General features: G+C 39.4%; 1 protein-coding gene across 4 annotated transcripts in view; it reads left to right on the plus strand.

The window, feature by feature from the left end:
- The first annotated feature begins 6,772 nt into the window (after positions 1-6,772).
- DHX35 (DEAH-box helicase 35) overlaps positions 6,773-22,668 on the plus strand; it is a 47,986-nt gene continuing 32,090 nt past the window's right edge. For all 4 annotated transcript variants that reach the window (XM_058177191.1, XM_058177192.1, XM_058177193.1 and 1 more), the window contains exons 1-6: positions 6,773-6,870; positions 14,468-14,601; positions 15,127-15,219; positions 18,069-18,146; positions 21,216-21,320; positions 22,145-22,206. In XM_058177191.1, coding sequence (XP_058033174.1) covers positions 6,774-6,870; positions 14,468-14,601; positions 15,127-15,219; positions 18,069-18,146; positions 21,216-21,320; positions 22,145-22,206 — 569 coding nt within the window. In that variant the 5' untranslated portion in view covers position 6,773. The remainder of the gene's footprint in view (positions 6,871-14,467; positions 14,602-15,126; positions 15,220-18,068; positions 18,147-21,215; positions 21,321-22,144; positions 22,207-22,668) is intronic.

Genomic DNA, 22,668 nt, shown 5'->3' on the forward strand with positions numbered 1-22,668 from the left:
TTGTTGACAGCGTTGACAGAGAGGGCACGAGGAGGCGAGGCAAGGCAAGGGACCCGACCGAAGAGTTATAATTGTTGACAAATACACACGCGGGGCGAAGAGTGAAAACCCTCCGGGTTTCAAGCGAAGGAAGGGCGCCTGGCTACACCGCCCCTTCAAAGAAATAGCTGGCATTCCTCATGGTGACGGTATGCGACACACACACACACACACACACACACACACACACACACGCTCGCCCTCCTAAATTCATTTCCCCACCCCACCCCTTTTTCTTGGCTGCTTCTTCTTTTCTCCTCCCCAGGCGCCGCAGGCCGCCTAGGGCTCTCCTTACCCAGCCCGTGCAAGTGCGGTCAGCTGCCAAATCGCGTTCCTCTCCTCCCACTGAGGAGGTTTCAAGCTCTGGATTTAAATACAACCGAAAGGGGCGCTGGGGCTACAAACAAGACAGGGAGGAGGAGGGGAAGGAAAGGGACGGAGGGAGGAGGGAGGTCGAGGCGCAAGAAACTTGTCAGGTAAAACTCAACAGGCAAGGCGGAAAAAACAGGGAACTGGGAAACGCCCCCAACTAGGGAGAAAAGGGAAGGTGGTGTTTTTAAAAAACAAAAGTCCCGAAACCCAGCGACGGAACCTTTTCAAAACCGGCTGCCGAGCCGAGAAGTGACGGACGGACGGACGGCCGACTCATGAGGCCAGAAGGTAGCCCAGCCGCCCCTCGTCAGGCTTTTCTCAGTTACTGCGGCCCGCTCTCCCTCCCTTCCGTGGCGGTTTAGCAGGGCTGCTTTGGAAGAGCCTTAAACGAGCCCGTCCTCAGCCACCCTCCCTTCCCTTCCTTCGAGCCTCCAGCTCCAGCAGCAGTCTATCCCGTGGACGAACGCCTCCCGTTTGCCTTCCTGGAGCCTAGCCGGCCCGCTCTCCCTCCCTCCGTGGCGGTTCAGCAGGGCTGCTTTGGAAGAGCCTTAAGCGAGCCCGTCCTCAGCCACCTCCCTTCCCTTCCTTGAGCCTCCAGCTCCAGCAGCAGTCTATCCCGAGTAAGAATCCGGCCCGTCTACCTTCCCGGAGACTGGCGGCCCGATCTCCTCCCTTCTCTAGCGGGGCAGGTGTCTAGGGCTAAGAACCTTGAGCTCCACCACCCCTCTCCCTTCCCTTCCTTGAGCCTCCAGCTCCAGCAGCAGTCTATCCCGGTGGATCCCAGCAGTCTATCCCGTGGACGAACGCCTCCCGTTTGCCTTCCGGAGCCTAGCCGGCCCGCTCTCCCTCCCTCCGTGGCGGCTCAGCTGGGCTGCGAGCCCGTCCTCGGTCGCCCCGCCGCCCGGCCCTTTGCTGGCCTCGCCTGGGCAGGGCTGGGCAGAGCCGTGACATCACCTCCACCGCCCACCCGTTGCCGTCCGCCGTCCGCCGCCCGCCGCCGCCGCCGCTGCTGCCTCCGTCCCTCCCTCCGCCCTCCTCCAGCAGCCAGCAGCGTGGCGGGCGCTCGGCGCGGCAGGGCCGGGCTGGCGGCGGCCTCTCCTGGCGGCAGCAACGGCGGCAGCAGCATCAACAGCACCAGCAGCACCAGCGGCTCCGCAGCAGCCCCGCAGCCGCCTCCTTCCCGGGCGCCACCTGCATGAGCCACCGCAAAGGCGACAAGCCGCCCCATCAGCATCCAGGAGCACATGGCCATCGGCGTCTGCCCAGGTCCCATCCGCCCCATCAAGCAGATCTCCGACTACTTCCCGCGTTTCCCCCCCGGCCTCCCCGCCGCCGCTTTGCTCCGCCCGGGCCCCCCTCTCTCTCCCTCTCTCTTTCTCTCTCACACACACACACACACAGAGACTTCTAAAGTGGGTTTAATGATATTAGAGACCCTTATTGCCCTGCCAAAAAAAAAAAAAAAGAGCCACCCCAACGTCTATGAAAATTAACCTTCTCTTCCAAGAGACACTGTGCAGGGTATTTTCACTGTTGGTGTGCATACAGGCTTAGATTTGTGCTGGGTTCTTAGTACTTAGAGCACTGACCTTCAGAGGCACCCTGGTCCCTTGGAAGCTAAAGGAGGACTCATTTTCATGCTTGCAGTGTTCAATTTGGGAAGGGCATCCAAAGAAGTGGTAGATCCTTGTGTGTCCAATCACACTTAGCCAATAAAAATTCTATTCTATTCTATTCTATTCTATTCTATTCTATTCTATTCTATTCTATTCTATTCACTCATTCATTCATTCATTCATTCCTTGTGTGTCCAATCACACTTGGCCAATAAAAATTCTATTCTATTCTATTCTATTCTATTCTATTCTATTCTATTCTATTCTATTCTATTCACTCACTCATTCATTCATTCATTCATTCCTTGTGTGTCCAATCACACTTGGCCAATAAAAATTCTATTCTATTCTATTCTATTCTATTCTATTCTATTCTATTCTATTCTATTCTATTCTATTCTATTCATTTTATTTTGTCAAATACATATTAAATAATTATATAAATATAAGCATGAATTGAATACATAAAAGGAATACAACTAAAGGGAACATTAGGACAGGGACGGTAGGCACGCTGGTGCTCTTATGCACGCCCCTTACAGACCTCTTAGGAATGGGGTGAGGTCAATACTAGATAGTCTTTGGTTAAGGCTTTGGGGATTTTGGGAAGAGACCAGAGTCAGGTAGCACATTCCAGGCATTAACAACTCTGTTACTGAAGTCACATTTTCTGCAATCTAGATTGGAGAGGTTCACTTTTAAGTTTGAATCTATTGTGTTCTCGTGTATTGTTGTGGTTGAAGCTGAAGTAGTCATTGATAGGAAGTACATTGTAGCAGATAATTTTATGAGCTATGCTCAGGTCATACCAAAGGCGGCGTAGTTCTAAATTTTCTAAAGCTGGGAATCCTCCTTCCCCCTTTTGCACTTTTATTGTTTTTCGTTCAAATAAATATTCATGTTATTTTACTTGGCTCTATCTTTATTTTTTACATTGACCAGTAGCTGCCTCATTTCCCACCCTCGGCTTATACTCGAGTCAATAGTTTTTCCCAGTTTTTGTGGTAAAATTAGGTACCTCGGCTTATATTCGGGTCGGCTTATACTCGAGTATATACGGTATATGATTTTTAAAGAATGCTCCCTTGGAATATGACAAGGCTTTTCTCTTATTAGCTGATCCATGTAGATCTACTGATCTTATTAAAAGAAAAATGATAATGATCATTTTTCTTCACATTAGACAGCTGTAACTACAATTTTGAATATTCAGAAGTATTTATAGTTGTAATTTAACATAGAAATGATTGAAAAAAGTTAATTTTTCAGACCAGTTAAACCAGGAATCCCATATTAAAATAATCATCTAGTTGGGTTGGAAGTAATATTTATGGGTATGTATGCTGAAATTAATTTAAGATCTATTATCTATTTCTTTTTGTGAATGAGTTCTTATTCAGGTTCCTAGAAAGCAACATATAAAGATGAATTTATACATGCACTTGATGATCATCAAAAAACAGATGCTACAAGAAGTTAGTAAATTTCTACATTTTCCAGGAAAGGTTCAGGACCACTGATGATCTTCTAGCAAAACTGATTTTATTTATTTATTTATTTATTTATTTATTAAATTTTTATACCGCCCTTCTCCCGAAGGACTCAGGGCAGTGTACAGCCAAAATAAAACAAGAATGTATACAATTTAAAACAACAATTAAAAAGAGCAAATTTAAAGGCTGATTATTAAAATTTAAATTAAGAAGTTAAAAAATATTTAAAAACCCAATTAAAATACATCCCTAATTATGCCAGTCCCGCTTTAATAAATAAATATGTTTTGAGCTCACGACGGAAGGTCCGAAGATCAGGCACTTGACGCAGGCCGGGGGGAAGTTCGTTCAGGCGTCACTGCCCCACAGAAGGCCCTACTCCTGGGGCCGCCAGCCGACACTGTTTGGCGGACGGCACCCTGAGAGACCCTCTCTGTGAGCGTCTGGTCGGTGGGAGGCAAAGGGTAACAGCAGGCGGTCTCGTAGTACCGGGTCCTAAGCCATGGGCGCTTTAAAGATAGTTACCAAAATCTTGAAGCGCACCCGAAGACCACAGGAAGCCAGTGCAAGCTACAGACAGCGATGTCACGTGGGAGCCACAGCGGCTCCCGTTACTACTCGCGCAGCCGCATTCTGGACTAACTGCAGCCTCCGGGTGCACCTCAAGGGCAGCCCCATGTAGAGAGCATTGCAATAATCCAGCCTAGACGTAACCAGAGCGTGAGTGACCGTGCATAAGGCATCCCGATCAAGGAAGGGACGCAACTGGCGAACCAGGCGAACCTGGTAAAAGGCCCTCCTGGCGACGGCCGCCAGGTGTTCATCAAAAGACAGCCGTCCATCCAGGAGGACGCCCAAGTTGCGAACCACCTCCTTTAAAGATTCCTATAAAGTTGTCATTTGTATGAGTTCCCCATTCCCACCCCATATGTGATTATTTATTTATGGCTATTCTGGTTTCTGTGAAAGTGATGTCATCTTTGGGGGATTCAGGTATGAAATAAATGGCAACCTTGAGTAACAAAGACATCCCCAGCAACAGCTTCAAAACTGTTGGTAGTCTGCCAACATAGTCTGCCTTTTGCACAGCATGCTTATGCATAATATAGATCTGGACTAATATAGAATCAAATATGATATATTGTTTTAAATAGTTTGCTTATTATCTTTATCTAATACGTTTGTATTAGATCAAAACACTTGATCAAGATATGTTGCTTCCCCTGATAATAGTGCATTTATATTAAACTGAAAAGGATGAATGTCTACATCTAGATTGGGAGAAGACAATGCATCTCCCTTAGGTACTAATTAAATCTTTTTATTGTTTCTATCTATATTACATATTTATATTTATGTAATAAATTTAATATGCTATTTATCTGAAACTATCAAAATGGTTTACAAAAGATAAACACAAAATAATGATAAAATACCATAGGAGTGATAAAACATAAAAATACTTTCAACTAAAAAAAGATGATTTTAGTTAATTTAAGATATATTTTAATAACTATTTTTCCTCCTCCGTCACTTTGGATTATTTACTTAGCATCTGAAATATTCCACTACTGGAAATTTTTTCTACACATCGGGAACCAGATTAGTTGGAAAGCTCAAGAAAAAATCATGTGAATTGATAGTAAAAGAGTGACCATATATTTATTAAGGCAAAGTTTCCTAGTAGATATTGTTTCCTCTAATTTCAGTTATTGAGTGGTTGTAAATTATTGTGCTTCTCAATGTATTTTCAATCACATAAGAATACTTTCAATCACAGAAATGTACTGTGTGAGTTTGAGATACTCAGTGTCTCCATCCAACCTATCTCACAGGGTTCTTGTGGGAAAAATTGAAAATTGTTACATATGGTGTCTTAATACCTGAATGGAAAGTGGGACAGAAATCCAATCAATAAATAAATAAATCCCTCTAATAAGTCTTCAGCAGGAACCAACCACCTGAAATAATCATGTCTATGCTACCAACATAATTCATGAAGGATTATAATCAAAGAACAATGGGTATATCCGCATAGTTGTCAGAGTACATATGTCCTCAATGAGATTTTGTTTTAGATGTAGTGGGACTGAAATTCCTAGGATTCCTAGCAACCATGATCCTCTGGCCCAGCTCATCTGGAATATGCCAAATTGAGCAAGGCAATATAATACATCTAGATACAGAATATTAGTGGAATCTGAAACAAAATTTTGCAATGGGGAATGCTGTTACCAGCTATGCCTACTCTTTTACCCAATGGGACCATAATATTTTAATATATCTAAGATAATCTATGCAAGGGTCTCCAATCTTGGCAACTTTAAGTTTGATTGCAGAAAATATGACTTCAGTAACAGAATTGTTAATGCCTGGAATGCACTACCAGTCTGTGGTCTCTTCCCAAAATCCCCAAAGCTTTAACCAAAAACTCTCTACTATTGACCTCACCCCATTCCTAAGAGGTCTGTAAGGGGCGTGCATAAGTGCACCAATGTGCCTACTGTTCCTGTCCTAATGTTCCCTTGATTGTATCCAATTTCGTATAGTTATTATATACTTATGCTTATATATATGCTTATATATCATATAGTTATTTCATGCTTATACTTATATATACTGTTGTGACTAATAAATAAATAAAAATAAATTAAAAGCCTGGTGGACTTCAACTCCCAGAATTCCCTAACCAGCAAAATTGACTGGGGAATTCTGGGAGTTGAAGTCCTTCAGGCTTAAAGTTGCCAAGGTTGAAGATCCCTGATCTACGGGGATAATTTTTTAATGTTACGAATGTTAATGCCACATTATGTTCCAAAACTTTTGAATCCAGCTCTTTTTTCAAGAGGTATGGTTATATTGGACCTGCAATGTTGGCGAGAGAAATGAGTTTCAGATTTAATTCCGAAATAAGGGCATGTGGAATTCTGGGAGTTGAAATCCACACATCTTAAAATTGCCAAGGTTGAAAAACGCTGTTGTCAAAGAAGGTCATGGCAAACCGCGTCTGCATTTCTGCCGAAGCCTTTACCCTCCTCTAAAATATCCCAAAGGATATTCCCTTTCGGGGACGCCAAACTACAGAGATCCTGAAATCAACCCAGCTCTCGAAAGACACCTGCGGTCCCCCCCCCTCCCTCTCCCGGAAACTCTGCCCTTGGGCTGCAGATTGGAGGAGAGACAGCCGCTTCGCATATGCGGGGGAAAGAAGCCATGGTAACCATCAGCCAATCCCCAAACGCCTCACGATCACATGATCCTTGCAATGGCGAGAGGCTTCGTTCTTTTCGTTTTGACCTTTCACCCCAAGATGGCGGCGCCCGTGGGTCCGTTGAAGTTTTGGAAACCAGGTAAGCCTTGAATTTCTTGGAAGGGACGGGAATGTAAATGCCACGGGAGGGAATAAGAAGTGGAAGGGTGGAAGGTTGCTTTTCTCTAGTTTTGGTGGGAACGTGTTTCAGTTTGCGAAAGGACGCCGGCGGGATAGGCGATTGGGAATGTAACGATGCTCTGTTTTGGGGGACGGACGCGCGACTCTTGTGACTCATTAAATAATAATAATAATGATAAAAAAATAGGTGGCTGGTCACAAATTAACAAGGCTAGAAGAAAAGTTATTCTGACCTGCTCAAATCATAATATTTAACCTTTGAACATGCGGTTCAATTGACTTAATTCAATTGAGTTAATTAGGTTCGTGAATTCTGAACTGAGAAAATTGTGCTTCTCTTTATTGGCGGTCGTCCTGTTCCCCCTCCCCCCATGCCATGTAATGCTAAGAAGCGGACCTATTTACCTCGTTCAGGTGCCGTTAAATAAATGCACCGGATTGAGATTAAGCTGAAATATGCTTGTTAATACAAAAAAAATCTATTAAGATTCCACTCATAAATTCGCTAATTGAAGACTCTTTTTAGGACATGGGATTTATCACCAATCTAATTCTAGTTGTAGAATATTCAAAATTAACACACCCATAAGTACAGCCGCCTTCTCTTGCTTCACTGAACCTCCTTAGAGGCAAACCACAGTAATATTTACATTTAAAATATATTGAAGGAGCTGCTGCACTAGTCTCTTCCCATGAATTTTTTAAAAAAGGAATGTACCTATTTTAATAGGTAATGAATGCTAACTAGTACAATTGCAAAATAAATCTACTTTTGTTGTGTACAAAGCAGTAATAACTTGAAATGATTTTAAGATAACTCTCATCTGAACTGAAAGGATATATTTTAAATTTTAAAGGGGCATTGTGGAATTGACGAAAAGCTTCCACTCCACTAAAAAGTAGTAAGGTAAAAATCCTCAGTGGTGGAATTAGATGCTGTACTTGCTAGTTCATTATATGTAAATTCAATGGCAGTCAAGTGCTGTGATAACAGGATCTTCTGCAGTGCTAAGCAATTTACATGGTAGCTTTTATCTATTTGCATTTTGTGATTTTTCTGGCGTGAAGGATAATTAGAAGACAGTTTTCCAATGCTGAAACTTAATTTTATAGAGCTATTAATATTTAAATTAAATTACTGCTCATTTTTAGACATGGAGCTAACCTTAACAGCTGGGCACAGGGTTTGCAGCTGTAATTTCCACTTACATAATTATTTGTGTATATATACAGATTGTTTCTGGTATTTTGCAGTTACAAAAGTGGAATTTAGAGAACTTTGCCTGCACCTTAATGCCACAAAAACTGACATCATAGTTTTTAATACTCTTTAATATATACCCTTGTTGAACTATTAATGTCATTGTATTCAGTGGAACACATTTCTTAATGCTGTAGTCATTCACACCTTTGGGTTCTAAGGAAGATTTATTCGTTGGGCACTTTTCACTGATTTAGTAATATAATAGCCACCTTTCTGAAATTAATAATATTTTATATTTCAGTGAAAAAAAATAATTTGTCCTTGAACTGATCTCTCTTGATTTCTAGAAAAAACATAGACACAGTGGTCCTTCTACTATATATCCAGATTTTAACAGTAGTATTTGTAGCCTTTTTTACAATGATTTTGAATAGGTTCCAAAGTTTGATACATTTTCTTCTAGGAAAAACTATAACATTTTGATAATTCTGTATAATTCTGTATACATTGTTCACATATAACCTAAATTTTCCTCACATTTCCATTAACCAATTATATCCCTGCATCCTTTTAAGTTATTGAGGGGTAGAGGAAAAAAAAACCCCTGATGGCTGCCAATTTGTAATGTGATCTTCGAAGCTAAATGTTTTTGAACAAATCTATGAATATTTACTTGCAATAAAGTTCTATTTAATTTAACATACAATTTTTAAATAATTACTTATCAAATGATTGTTATATACAATTAGTGGTCAGTTTTGAGGTGCGCTGCTATTTAGTATGACCATGATAGTTATATGCACTTTGTTCTTTATATGTAAATAGTAAATCATATACAAAAAATCAAAATTTAGAAACAGGCTACAAATTTTTGAAGTACAAATAAAATAAAGTGAAGATTGTCAAAGAGAAAACACATGACTTCATAGCTATCTTCTCAATGTTTTTAAAGTTAGATTCATTCCAGTTCTTTCATCAATTTAGGGAAGATCTTAAACCCCAATACCCCTAATGTCCACAATAGTTTATTGGTAAAATTCTTTAGAGCCAGGTCAAACATACAAAGGATAATTTAGAAATTTCCCCAAGGTGAAACATCCCTTATTTAATCATGTGTTTGTTGAATAAACTCCTTTATGTGCATCTTTAAAACATATTGAGCCACATAAGATACAGCGCAAAACCAACTTTTTTTTTGTCATAGTGCAATGTATAAATTAAGTTCTTTTCTGTGCTGCATAATTTTGAAAACAGCCATGACATGCTAAAGAAACTTTTCCAAATCTGTTACTTTGAGATGTGTTCAGACTGCAATAATATGGTTTCTGGGCAAGCTAGTCACATAATGTGAATAGCAATGCATTCACATTATGCAATTAAGAAAGCATTTATGTGGTATAAATTGTAGCTAATGATAAATTTTGGCAAACCTGAATTTATAGCAGCTTTTTGACTTGCAACATGTGAAGATGTGCATATGCATGCTGCTTGATATTGCTGATAGTTCCTTAAAATTGTAATATGCTGTTTATGGTATGTGAGCCAATTTGAGGCAGTCACCAGGCTAGCAACTCGGAGACCAGGAGTTCTAGGCCTGCCTTAAGCACCAAAACCAGCTAAATGAGTTTGGACTAGTTACTCTTTCTCAGCTGTAGGAAGAAGGCAAAAGCAAACCACTTCCAAAAATATTGCCAAGGAAAGTGCATGGACTTGTTCTTCAGTTAGCAGGAGTCAGGGTTGATTTGATGGATTATAAGAACAGCAATTGATTATGTAATCAAGTTGGAATGATTTTTTTCCTCTTGTAAACTGAAGAGCCCACTACAGCTTACATATACATGTGATCCTTGACTTACAACCATTCATTTAGTGATGGTTAAAAGTCATAATAATACTGAAAAAACAGACATTTTGCACCATCCCCGTGATCCTGTGATCAAAATCCAAACTTTTGGCAACCGGTTCATATTTATGATAGTTGTCCCAGGCTCATATGATCACCTTGTGCAATTTTCTGACTAGCAAAGTCAATCTGGGAAGCCAGATTCACTTAACAACCATGCTACTGACTTAACAACTGCACTTGATTCATTGAAGTGTGCCAAGACAGGTTGTAAAACTGTTTTTACAAAATAATGGACTTTCATTACAAAACATTGTAAAACGGGGCAAAAATCACATAACTATCTTGCTTAGCAAGATAAATTTTGGGCTCAATTGTGATTGTAAGTTGAAGACAACCTGTGTTCGTATTTTTTAACCTATTTGTATCTGTTGTATGATTTAACACATGCAATTGTCAGTTGCTGTGAGTGTACTTAGGTCAGTTGTTTGTTACAAGTGTTTTGAATTCAAACACTTCTGAGTTCAGTGAGACAGGTTGCATAACCCATGCTCATTTCATATAGAAATAAGACCTATAGTAGAAATTTATTTTGAATAAATACTCATGTAATTACTGCTAATAGATCTATATTCAGTACAATTGTTGTTGTTAGTTGCGAAGTCGTGTCTGACTTATCACGACCCCATGGACAACATGGCTCCAGGCCTTCCTGTCCTCTACCGTCCTCTGGAGTCCATTTAAGCTCACGCCTACTGCTTCAGTGACTCCATCCAGCCATCTCATTCTCTGTCATCCCATTCTTCTTTTGCCGTCAGTCTTTCCAAGTCCTTCCTTCTCATTAGGTGGCTAACATACTGGAGTTTCATTTTCAGGATCTGGCCTTCTAAAGAGCAGTCGGGGTTGATCTCCTCTAGGACTGACTGGTTTGATCGCCTTGCAGTCCAAGAGACTCGCAGGAGTCTTCTCCAGCACCATAGTTCAAAGGCCTCATTTCTTTGGCGCTCAGCCTTTCTTATGGTCCAACTCAGTACAATTAATGTACAGTAAAAATATTCATATTCAGAAATCACAATTAAAATCAACAAATTTGTTTATTATGTATGTGTATCTAAAACACAATTGCAATTTAGGAATACAATTGCAAGAGTATAAAAAAGAATATTCAATAAGATTATGCAGTTTTGAAAAGAGATCCCTTACATGCAGAAAACAGTACATTTCAATATACATGCACAATCACTTTGCTCAAAGCATGCAGAGACAATCAGGAGCACCTTCCAAAGCAGCTGCACGAGTCTTGAAAATGACGTGGCTAATTCAGCAGAACACAGAAAGTAGATTTATCTGTATTCTTGGAAAATACAATTCTAAATTATATTGTTTTGGTTGTTACTACATCCTGTAGTGCTTACCTCTAGTCATACTCTAGTCATACTTTAAACAACCTGCCTCTCTTAATTGCAACTACAGATAGTCCTTCTCGCTGTTGTAAAATGTAAAGCATTCCATGCTGCAGGCAAACTCACACCCATAGTCATGACCCATTGCCAAGTGCCCCGTGATCATGTGATTTCCATTTGTAATCTTCTGTGCTCGCTTCCCCAGAAAGCTAATGCTGAACTCAGTTCTGAAGATTTCAGTTCTGTTCCTACAGTCCACCAAAAGATTTCCCCTCTATGCAATAGGGGGGCTAAAATTCTTTGGTGGGTTGCATGAACAATTGAGAATGAAAGGGGTGTCTGCCATGAGGATTTCAAATCCATGCAGAGCTGAAATCCTTTAGCAGGGATCTTTTTTACTTTGTCCACTTAACAACCTGGGAAATTGTTAATGATTGCAACCAGGAGTGCTGTTGAGTGAGGTTGTTGAGTGAAACTGTCATGTGAGCATCTAGCTTAATTTGACCAATTTGATCAACAACCAAGATTCTAGTCCCAATTGTGGTTGTTAAGTGAGGATTACTTGTATACATAATCATGTTTTGTGGGTTGGTATGAAATTATTTGAAAGTTCTAGCTACCAATCCTGTTGGCTGCTTGAGCTATGAAGGGCTACGTAAAACAGCAGGACGTCTGTCTGTCTCAATCAATCAAATTTATATAGCTGCCCATCTCTTCCAAAGCAGGAGCATTGCAATAATAATTAAATAAAGCTGATAAAAATATAAAAAAGTTTCAGTAATAAATAGCATAAAAATAAAACTAACACTGGGTGAAGGGAGGATAAAAATTCCCTCAGTTCCCTCAGCAATGGAGCCATCAGAACAGAACTCCAATCTCCTGGGAGCCCCAGACCTGGAAGCATAACCAGATATTGAAGGACCTTAACAAAAGGTCAAAAGGGGCCATTCTAATTTTAGGGGAAATAATGTACCTTAAGTCAGATGCCACAATAGAGGAAGGCCTCTTGGGACCCATCAAATCCACCCTAGCTGAGGGTGCTCGTATATGCCTTTTCTGCGATAGGCTGAGTAATATAACTAGGCAGAGACAGCTCCTCAGATAACCCACTCCCATGCTATGAATAGCTTTAAAGGTTAAAACCAGCACCAGCGCCTTAAATTGGAGCCAGAAGCAAACTAGTGAAGCAGAAGTATAACATGTGCTGCCCTAGAAGCATACGTAACTGCCAGTGTCAATGCAAGTGCGTTCTGTACCATCTGAAGTTTCTGGTAGTGCAATCTCATCCAGCATGAAAGATAGTATGATCCTGGAATCAGTGGGTCCCCAGAATGAAAACTGTTCAGTTTTGTCAGGGTTAACCTGAACCCTGTTGTTCCCTATCCAGACTCTCACAACCTTCGGGAACTGGGATGAGACATTTACGAGGGAGGGAAACATATAATTGAGTATCGTCAGTGGCAATACCTCACTTCATGCAATGGATGAGATCAGCCAGTGGCCTCATGTAGATTCTGGAAAGGAGAAGAGAAAGCACCAAACCCCACATTGTAGAGGCCAATGGTGAGATCTCTCTTTCCCAATCACGATCAGCTTGAAATGACCTTGATTGAAGGAGGTGAACCAGTGCAAAAATATGCCAAGTTAACTCCAACTCTCTGAGCTGATTCAAATGGTCAACAATATCGAAAGTCAGCAAGAGGTCATGTAGGACAAGTATGGAGACACTATGTCCAATCTCACTCTCAGCAGAGGACATCCAAAAGCACAACCAGGACTTTGCCAGAAGCTTAAACTGTTTAGGTTTTTAAAATCCAGCATTTTAATTCCTTTTAATCAAGATATCTACGGTAGTATCATAGAAATGCATATATTTCAGTCTTCTACCAGTAATGGTAGCTCTTGTTTTAATTTCTGAACCATTATTTTTGTTTTAAAAATGCCTTATACAGAGTCAATTAGAAAATTCACCTTGGAGACCATTGAAAGATACCGTATTTTTCAGAGTACAAGACACACCTTGTTAGAATAGGATAGAATAGAATAGAATTTTTTATTGGCCAAGTGTGATTGGACACACAGGGAATTTGTCTTGATGCAAATGCTCTCAGTGTACGTAAAAGAAAAGATATGTTCATCAAGAATTCTAATTATATTCTTAATGATAGTCATAGGGTACAAATAAGCAATCAGGAAACAATATCAATATAAATCGTAAGGATACAAGCAACAAAGTTACAGTCATACAGTCATAAGTGGAAGGAGATGGGTGATTGGAACGATGAGAAGATTAATAGTAGTGCAGACTTAGTAAATAATTTGATAGTGTTGAGGGAATTATTTCTTTAGCAGAGTGATGGCGTTCTGGAAGAAACTGTTCTTATGTCTAGTTGTTCTGGTGTGCAGTGCTCTATAGTGTTGTTTTGAGGGTAGGAGTTGAAACAGTTTATGTCCAGGATGTGAGGGGTCTGTAAATATTTTCACAGCCCTCTTTTTGACTTGTGCAGTATACAGGTCCTCAATAGAAGGCAGGTTGGTAGCCATTGTTTTTTCTGAGTTCTAATTATGCTCTGAAATCTGTGTCTGTCTTGTTGGGTTGCAGAACCAAACCAAACCAAAGGGTTTCACCAGAGGGTGAAAATCTGGGTGTGTCTTATAGTCCGAATGTAGCCCTGCCCAAGAGGCTGAAAAAAAAAGCAAGACGCAGAGCTCACAATCAACGAACCTGTTGCTAAAGGTCACCTCTGGGAACAGCTGATTGGGGGTATTCCGGGAAGCCAATCCACCCCCAATCAGCTTTTTTCTTATTTTCCTCCCCCAAAGCTAAGGTGCGTCTTATACTCCAAAAAATACAGTATATAACTGAGGAACAATCTGTCCTCATCAGATACTGACATGACTGGTATGCCAGCAAGTTTTTTTTTTTTTTTTAAAAAAGATCTTTTAAAATACTAAACTGAAAAGCTCTGAATTTGTGAGGACTAATTCTCTCTTAAATGTAGAATGTCAAATTACAAGTAAAATTGTGAATAAGCATTTCTTTACCTTTGTCATTTTGTAAAAATTTACATCAAATTAATAATAATTTGTTTCCTTGGGTTTGTAGGCACAGAAGGACCAGGTGTCAGCCTCTCAGAGGAAAGACAGAATGCTGCTGAAAGTTCAAGTGTTTCGGTCATCTATAATCCCTTTATTTCCCTTTCTATTGAGCAACAGAGGCAAAAGCTGCCTGTTTTTAAGGTATGAATTCCTTTTATTACTTTGAACTGCAGAATTGCAAGCATTGCCATTTAGGCACGCTCTGCCTTTTCATATCTTAAACTGATTTTTGCAAAATAGAAATAAATGTATTTTTAACCTATGTAGGTCACATTATGCTATGACAGAATATTCCTATCTCAATGTATGGGGAACATTGTGACAGCAATACAAGTCTGTCGCTATTCACTGTTGCTGTAAACATGAGTTGAACTGCATGGGTATAAGAATTCTGTGCTAGATTGTAGCTCACTTGGTAAAGATTATGTGCCTCATTATGTCATTGTGTGATATTATTTTATATATTTTGTTAGTATAACCTTTTAAAGTAAATTATATGTAGTACAAATAAATCTGTTTTATGGTTTGTTTAAGAGTATATGAGATAAAGCATTCTACCTAATATTCCCATAATGTCAGTATACAATGGATTACATCCTTACCCCTTTTTGAAATTTCTTTTATGAAGTACTTTAATCCATGTCTGAATATCTATTTCTCTTCCAGCTTAGAAATCATATCCTCTATCTGGTAGAAAACTATCAGACCTTAGTGATTGTTGGAGAAACAGGATGTGGGAAAAGCACTCAGATTCCCCAAGTGAGTATTAATAATCTGCATTTATTTTTTTATTAATGGAATGCTTGACCTGATTATCAGTCATTTTCCATGGATGGATATGTCACTGTCTCTGTCCTTTAGTTTGCCCTATGCTCTTCTAGCGCTGCTGGCCTGTGCCCACTGGCTGGCCCTGCTACTCTTGCCGACTTTCTGCTAGGTGGGTTAGCCTTTTTTGCCCTGTGCTTACTGCTTCTGCCATTCTGTGCCTTGCTGCTCCTGCTGGCCTTCCTGTCCTGCACTCGCTGTCCGTGCCACTGTTCACAAGAAGTGGGCATACAATTTGGACAAGGTACATGCAACGTGATTCATCTGCAGTGGATGGAATAAGATGGCGGAGGTCAGGCAAGGCCAGCAAAGCCCTCTTTGCCATTATAAGACCAGTAAGAACAGGGTGGCAAGGCTTTTGGGATAACAGGGCACCAAGGTTGGCCTAGATGATGGAGCACAAGATGGTTAAAAGGGCAGAAATGGAGGGATAGGTTGGTGTGGGGAGTTGAAGACGAGACAGTCCTTTACCTTACCAAGACTTGAGGTTGGGAGAGGCCAAGCCAGGAGTGACTTGTATTGTGTTAGGTGCTTGTCTAGTAACAGGTTGGATTTGGTTAGCGAACCAAGTTGCTGTCACTAAGCAATGCGGTCATGTGAAATTTTACTCTATGAGCACATTGCATAGTGATGGAAATTCTGGCCCCAATGGCTGTTGTAATTCAAGGATTACTTGTAATGTCCTTTGATAATAAGCATACGTGTATCACTTAGATTTTTTCCCCTGCTTGTATGTCATAGCTTTCATAACCATGGCTAGTTAGTAATTCATGAATGTTGAACAGAAGTCATTGAATTGGTAGGCCTGCTGGAGTTAATTATTCTAAATAATCATATCTAATCCGCCAAATGGTCCAGTTGGATTAACTAGAATTTGGATCTACCTTTTTTATTGGAATTGAAGCCAGCTATTTGTAGCAGAGGAGCATATTCAAAAATATTGTTCACTTTCAAATTTGCAAATAATTGTATTAACTCCATGGTTAATTAATTCATACTTTTTCTTGATAATTATTGATCTAAGGAAAATATTTTACAGTTTTCACATTAGCACTAATTCTTTGCTATTATATCTCACAATAACTAATTTATGTCTAGAATTTGTTCTTGTCACTAAGGTGTACTCTGAGATGAGCTCTGTTCAAGACTTTCTGGAAAATTGGAACAGAAATGATTTGCTACTAGTTTTGTTTCTCTCTGTAACCACCAGTAACACCTTTCATAAAATTCCAGAAGAACCTTCAACTTTCTAAGACAGATGTTCAAAGAGCTGAAGAGGAAGACTATAAAAAATACCTTTCTTTCTTTAGCCTTCAGAAACGTTCCTCTAGATTAAAAGTTTTTGCTGAGGCATATTCCATTTATAGAAACCAAAGTATAGATCCAAGCCCTTTCAAATATATTAATCTGATAGCTAGTAACTGTCCAACTAAGTTAATTGATAAAGTGAGAAAATGGATTACACTTTTTTTCTGATGTTTATTAAATATTTTCTTGATAATTTAAGAATTGTAATGCACCTCTCCATGCTGGCTTCCTATAAGCAAAGTCAATGAGAAAACTGATAGGGAAGGTCACAAGTTACTCCATTAAGTCCTCCTATCCAGTGGTAAAATCCTACTGGTTTGCACCAGTTCGGGCGAACCGATAGTTATATAAAAAAAGTACCGATTGTCCGAACCAGTATTTCCGACGATCAGCTGTGCCGCACGATTTAAATCCTGCTTTCTAGCGAATCTAAATCGCGGAGTACAGCTGTTCCCTCCCCTTGCTGTTCTACTTACCTTCAAACGGCTCCTGTTTCCATATGAAGTGCACATTTGGTGCGCACTGCGCATGCATGTGTGCATCTGGCGCACACCATGCATGTGTGGGCAGCGAACTGGTGGCCACTGGTGAAGGATTTCATCACTGCTTCTATCCCAGAGTTGTCGAACTCGATTTCATTGACGACCACATCAGGGTTGTGTGGTGGCCAGATGGGCATGGCCAGCTCAATGTCACTTGTGTGATCAAATGCCACTTTTGCTAGTAGTTTTGCATTCTGCCAGGGAAAATGAAGCTTGTGAGAGGTTCTGTTTTCAGCTGCAAAAGTCTCCTGCAGCTCTCTGCCAGCAAAAATGGAGCCTGGGGGTGCCTGGGGCGGCCCGAGCACTTTGCAAGTGAAAACGGAGCTCAGGAGGAGCCCTGTCATTTTCTCTGCCTTTTGCCGAGCTCCATTTTCACTGGAAGAGGCACTGCAGGATGGTCCTTTGCTGTTTCCAGGGCAGCCCCGCAGGCCAGATCTAAGCACCCCGTGGGTCGGATTCAGCCTGCGGGCCTTGAATTTGACACCCCTGTCCTATCCCCTTATGTTTGAAGCATAAGGGAGCACCATACCCTTGGCCTTCCAGCACTTGTGCACAATTTGCGTTGGACCAGACTTCCTGATGGCACCTTTGCTCTCCTTACCTGGACTGCCACCATTTCATGCTTAATGACTCATGGATCTTGAAGTTACAATGGCAGCCAGGACTGCCAGGAGGGTCGTCACTAAGTAATGTGATCACATGACATTACACTTTTATGACTGCATTGCTTAATTATGGCAATCCCAATTGCTGTCGCAACTGAAGGACTACCTCTACATTGAATTAGAGCTACAATTTTTTTTCCAGTGAGAAAGCCTATTTGCAGGAAAATAGAAATGGAGGGAAAATGAGGAGGAATGAAAAGTAATTAAAAATCAAGATTAATATAAATCTATACATCAGTTCTAATAAATATTTTTTTTTTCATAACAGTATCTAACAGAAGCTGGTTGGACTGCTGAAGGCCGGATAGTGGGAGTAACACAACCTCGGAGAGTTGCCTGTATTTCAGTGAGTGGCCTGGATTCCAGATTCTGAGATTTCTCTCTATGTTTTTACAGACTGTTAGATATTTTAATCAAGTGTGTAAAGTTTGTCTAAAAGTATTTGCAAATACATTAAGTATTCTTGACATTTGTTAATATCTGTGAGATGCTAATAAAGGTAACAAATACTTTCCACAGGTTTTCATTGAAATTTTTTGCAATAATTCCTTAAAACAGGGCTCTCCAACCTTGGCAACTTGAAGACTTGTGGACTTCAACTCCCAGAATTTGCTGGCTGAGGGATTCTGGGAGTTGAAGTCCACAAGTCTTCAAGTTGCCAAGGTTGGAGACCCCTGCCTTAGAATGTATATTTTCTTTTATTTTTTATTTGATGTGAGGGCAGTAATTTGCAGTTGGGACCTGTGCATATTCACAGCAAACTGATGCTTTTCACAATTGAATATAGCATTTGGTAAAAATGTCCTTGTTCTGGAAAAAACCATCATGCGTTCATAATGTGGAGGAAAGTAGACTTGATTATGTGCTTTGGCCAAGACCCACATCCTACAAGACAAAAAATTCTGAAGAAATGTGACAGGTAGAGCCACCTGGTGCCCATTGTTCTGTCTTACAATCTCTTCTGCTTATCCTGTATGCTGATCTGTTCCCCATTTCTCAGCACCTTCTACCCTTCCCTTCTTCCCCTGCCTCCTCTTAGTGACTGCTGCTGATGTCCATTCATGCCATCATAAACAAAACCCACTTTCATTTGCTTTTTCCTACTGTTCCTGCAATCCCCCAAACCATTTCTGTCCAGAATAATCACCTCTCTGTTTATACGTGAAACAAAACAGTTCTGTTTCATGGCATATACAGAACCAGACACCTGAAAGGTACACTTTGGGATCAGGCATGGGCTATCAAAAGCTATCTGTTTTGTATAACTGTAGCTATACAGCAGACAGGTAAAAATCTGCAGTCTTTGACAATGCATTTAGATTAATCAGTATATTTCATTATAATTCATTGCATGGATACATACTTTTTGACACAAGGCACAAACGGATCTTGTAGTAGATAAGTTAGATCCAAAGAGCTATTTTGGGAATGCTAAAGTGCTTATACATGTTTAATGAGATATTTGATATTTTATTAAATATATTAAATTGATTTGAAAGCCATCTTGGTTTCAATAAAGAATTGCCATTTAATGGAATTAAATAGTACACAAGATAAATTGGTTTTCCTTAGCTTTATATTTCTTTGGATACTGCCAAAAGCTATGTCTCCAAGAGGGTTCTTTCTTTCTAATAAGATTAATCCATTTTAATTCTAAATTTAGAGGGAGACTGACATTGGAACTCTCTTTCTACTTCCCAAGTTGAGTCCTTTCATATTAATAAAGTTTGATGTTGGGAATATATCAGTGATTAAACCTGAGGCATATCAGTTGGTCTTATGGATGTGAAACATCCTAGGTAATCCTTCTTTCTGACCAGGGAGGAAGTTTAAAGCAGCCATAAGTTCTATTTTCTCCTGCTGCTTATAATGGAAGAGGATGATTACAACAACAAATGCTACTTATAGGAAAGGTGTTCTATACTACTTCATTTTAACCTTTAGAAAACGGTTGGACTCAGTGTACTGTCCCAATAGCAGAATGCTCAGACTATGCCTGGAGCTGGAATTTCATTCCTGGATTCTGTTGCATTATTTGCAAATTAGTTCATGTATTAATTTCTAAAAAAAAATGTTTTTAAATAAATTTAAATAATTTTAAATAAAATTTAAAAATAGCCACCACCCTGTGAGAATGCCAAATGCATGCAAGATTTGATGTTCCTAAGATTTCATCCATTTACTCTGTTGACTCCCCAGAATGATAAGGATCAGTTTAATCTGTAAAATTAGGAAAATTCGTAAATAGCGCTAAATAGTTGCTTTGATCTCATAGCCACATTTACTAGAAGGGCATGAAATGTACTACACAAAATACTTAACAATTTTGGAACTTTGTAAAATGTTTGCTATATTTGTCTTGAATTATAGGCAATGTATTTGAAAGATTTTCTATATTTATTAAAATGTAGCATTGCATAAATATTAAAATGTGTCATTTTAGCTTTGTGTTGATGCATGGGTTTAGCCATGGTTCATTTCAAGGTTGTTGAGATTTATCACATGGCCCATTTTGAAGAACAAGTGTGAAATGCATTTGGACATTTCTATCTTTGGTGCAGCAAATATTAGTTAATACATATTATGCTTTTGTTTATTTAACTTTATACCTAATTGAAATTTATTATTAGAATGAACTGCTTATCTGTTCATTGATGGAATATTGTAAAATAGTCTTGAAGAAACAAAACTCTAACAGGAGAAAAAGCCATAAGAAAGCTTTAAAATAATGGGTCAAATACTTTAATTCATTGAGTGTCAAATCATTGCAGATGTTTTATTTCTTTCCCATAATGTTATCTCTTTAAAAAGCTAATGAATGCCAACAAATAATTCCTCTCTTTGGTGCCTTTTCATACAGAAATATGGAGCAGACAATGTCATTTCTTAAATTGAAGTTTCCTTTTTATAGTCTTAATTTGGATCCAAAAATATGTCTGGCGCTTCTATTACATGATCTTTTTGGCCTGAGGTACACCTCTTTAGTAGTGAGAGCATTTTACAGCTGGAGGGCTGCCATCAAATAATACATTTCTGATGATGAAGGGGAAATCGCTACAAGTCTGGCAATTTTCTGGTGAAAGAAAGTTTTGAAGAACTGGCTTTCTTGAAGTCCTTGTGCTAGTGCAGTCTTTAAGTACAGAAGATTTTACTTTATTTTTCTTTGTCCTTGTAGAAGCAGTATAATTGCATTGCCAGTATTATTAATGAAACTGGGCATTGCCATATAAAAATTGGTTATACTTAACTAACGACTACATAATGATCCAAGAGAATTAGCTCAAGTTAACCAAATTTTACTTCACTGATTTTTTTAAATTATTTTTCCCTAGTTGTGCAAGATAAGTAAACAATACATATTCACATATCAAATGTGTTTATTATTTGCAATATTCATGTTATTTCTTTCTCCTAGATTGCAGAGCGGGTAGCTGAAGAGAGGGGTGCCTTGCTGGGCCATGAAGTTGGATATTGCATTCGATTTGATGATTGTACTGACCCACAGGCTACAAGAATTAAGGTATATATATATGTATGGGCAAAATGCTTCTGTCCTCAAAGTATTTACAAATATTTCAAGTCAGTCAAGATCAAGTGAAACAGTACATTCTGGGGATGATAATATGGGGGATCAAGCTGTTTTGAATAAGTTCTAAACTTTTTCAGAGTCAAATACAGTTAATCCTTGACCTACAACAATTTATTTAACGATGGTTCTAAGTTACAACAGTCTCAAAAAAAGTGCCGTGTAACCTTTACTCACTCTTATGGCCACTTCACCATCCCCACGGCCACATGATAACAATTGAGGGCCTTGATAACTGGCTTGAATTTAGGATGGTTGCAGAGCCCTACAGTCATGTTAGTTCCCCTCAAATTTCGGGTGAAAGCTGAATTCACTTTAACAACTGTATTATTTGCTTAATGACTACGTGATTCATTTAAAAGCCATGGTGAGCTGCCATAAAAATGGTCATGAAATCAGGTCTGACTTGACTTATTACTGCAACAACCTACAGTGGAAATTCTGGTCCCAGTTCTGGTTGTAAATTAAGGACTACCTGTGGGGCCACTTTCATACATACTTGGGTAATTTCAGGGTGGAATCCATTTAGCATTCTCAACTCTCGCTTTTTTCCTTTATGTTGTTTGTCCTTCTCCAAACCTTCAGTTTCTTCCAGGCATTCCTTGTCTTCTGCAAACATGCTACTACTTTGTATAAAAGAGCCACACTAATCTCTGAACCCATGGAAGTAGATGAAATTGCTTACCAACTGCTGCAATTTGGGGCCATGAATCTTGTTTCAGAACAAACATAGACGGGTTTTTGTTTGTTTGTTACAGTTTCTGACAGATGGAATGCTGGTCAGGGAAATGATGGCTGACCCATTACTAACCAGATATAGGTAAACATATTGGTTATTGTTAAGCTATGGTCATATTTTGCTTTGTTCATTTCTACCTCTCTTTGTTACATTGCTTTATTTTCTTATTTTTGTTGAATGTAGACTGTAAATGTTTGGGGACTAATCTTGTATTCAGAGTTTTGTTTATTATTTCAATAAATCAGATACTATAATGATACTAACTGATTGACTGACTCACTGTTAGAATGCCATCATTATATAAGCAGTTTGTTTTTTTCATTCCTACTGTGTTTCTGAGTTTTGCTACAATACATACCACATATTTATTCATTTGTATTAAAAATTCTCTTATATAAGTAAACATTAACTCCCACAAGAAGAACTATTTCTATTTTTATCTCCTCCTGTGTACTCCAAATATATTTTGAAGGGTCACATTATTTAGTAGCTCAGATGGAAAATAAGAATCCATTGGTTAATTGACCAGTTTTTGCTGGTGGA

The sequence above is a fragment of the Ahaetulla prasina genome, chromosome 3 (assembly GCF_028640845.1).
Source record: "Ahaetulla prasina isolate Xishuangbanna chromosome 3, ASM2864084v1, whole genome shotgun sequence".
NCBI classification, from domain to species: Eukaryota; Metazoa; Chordata; class Lepidosauria; order Squamata; family Colubridae; genus Ahaetulla; species Ahaetulla prasina.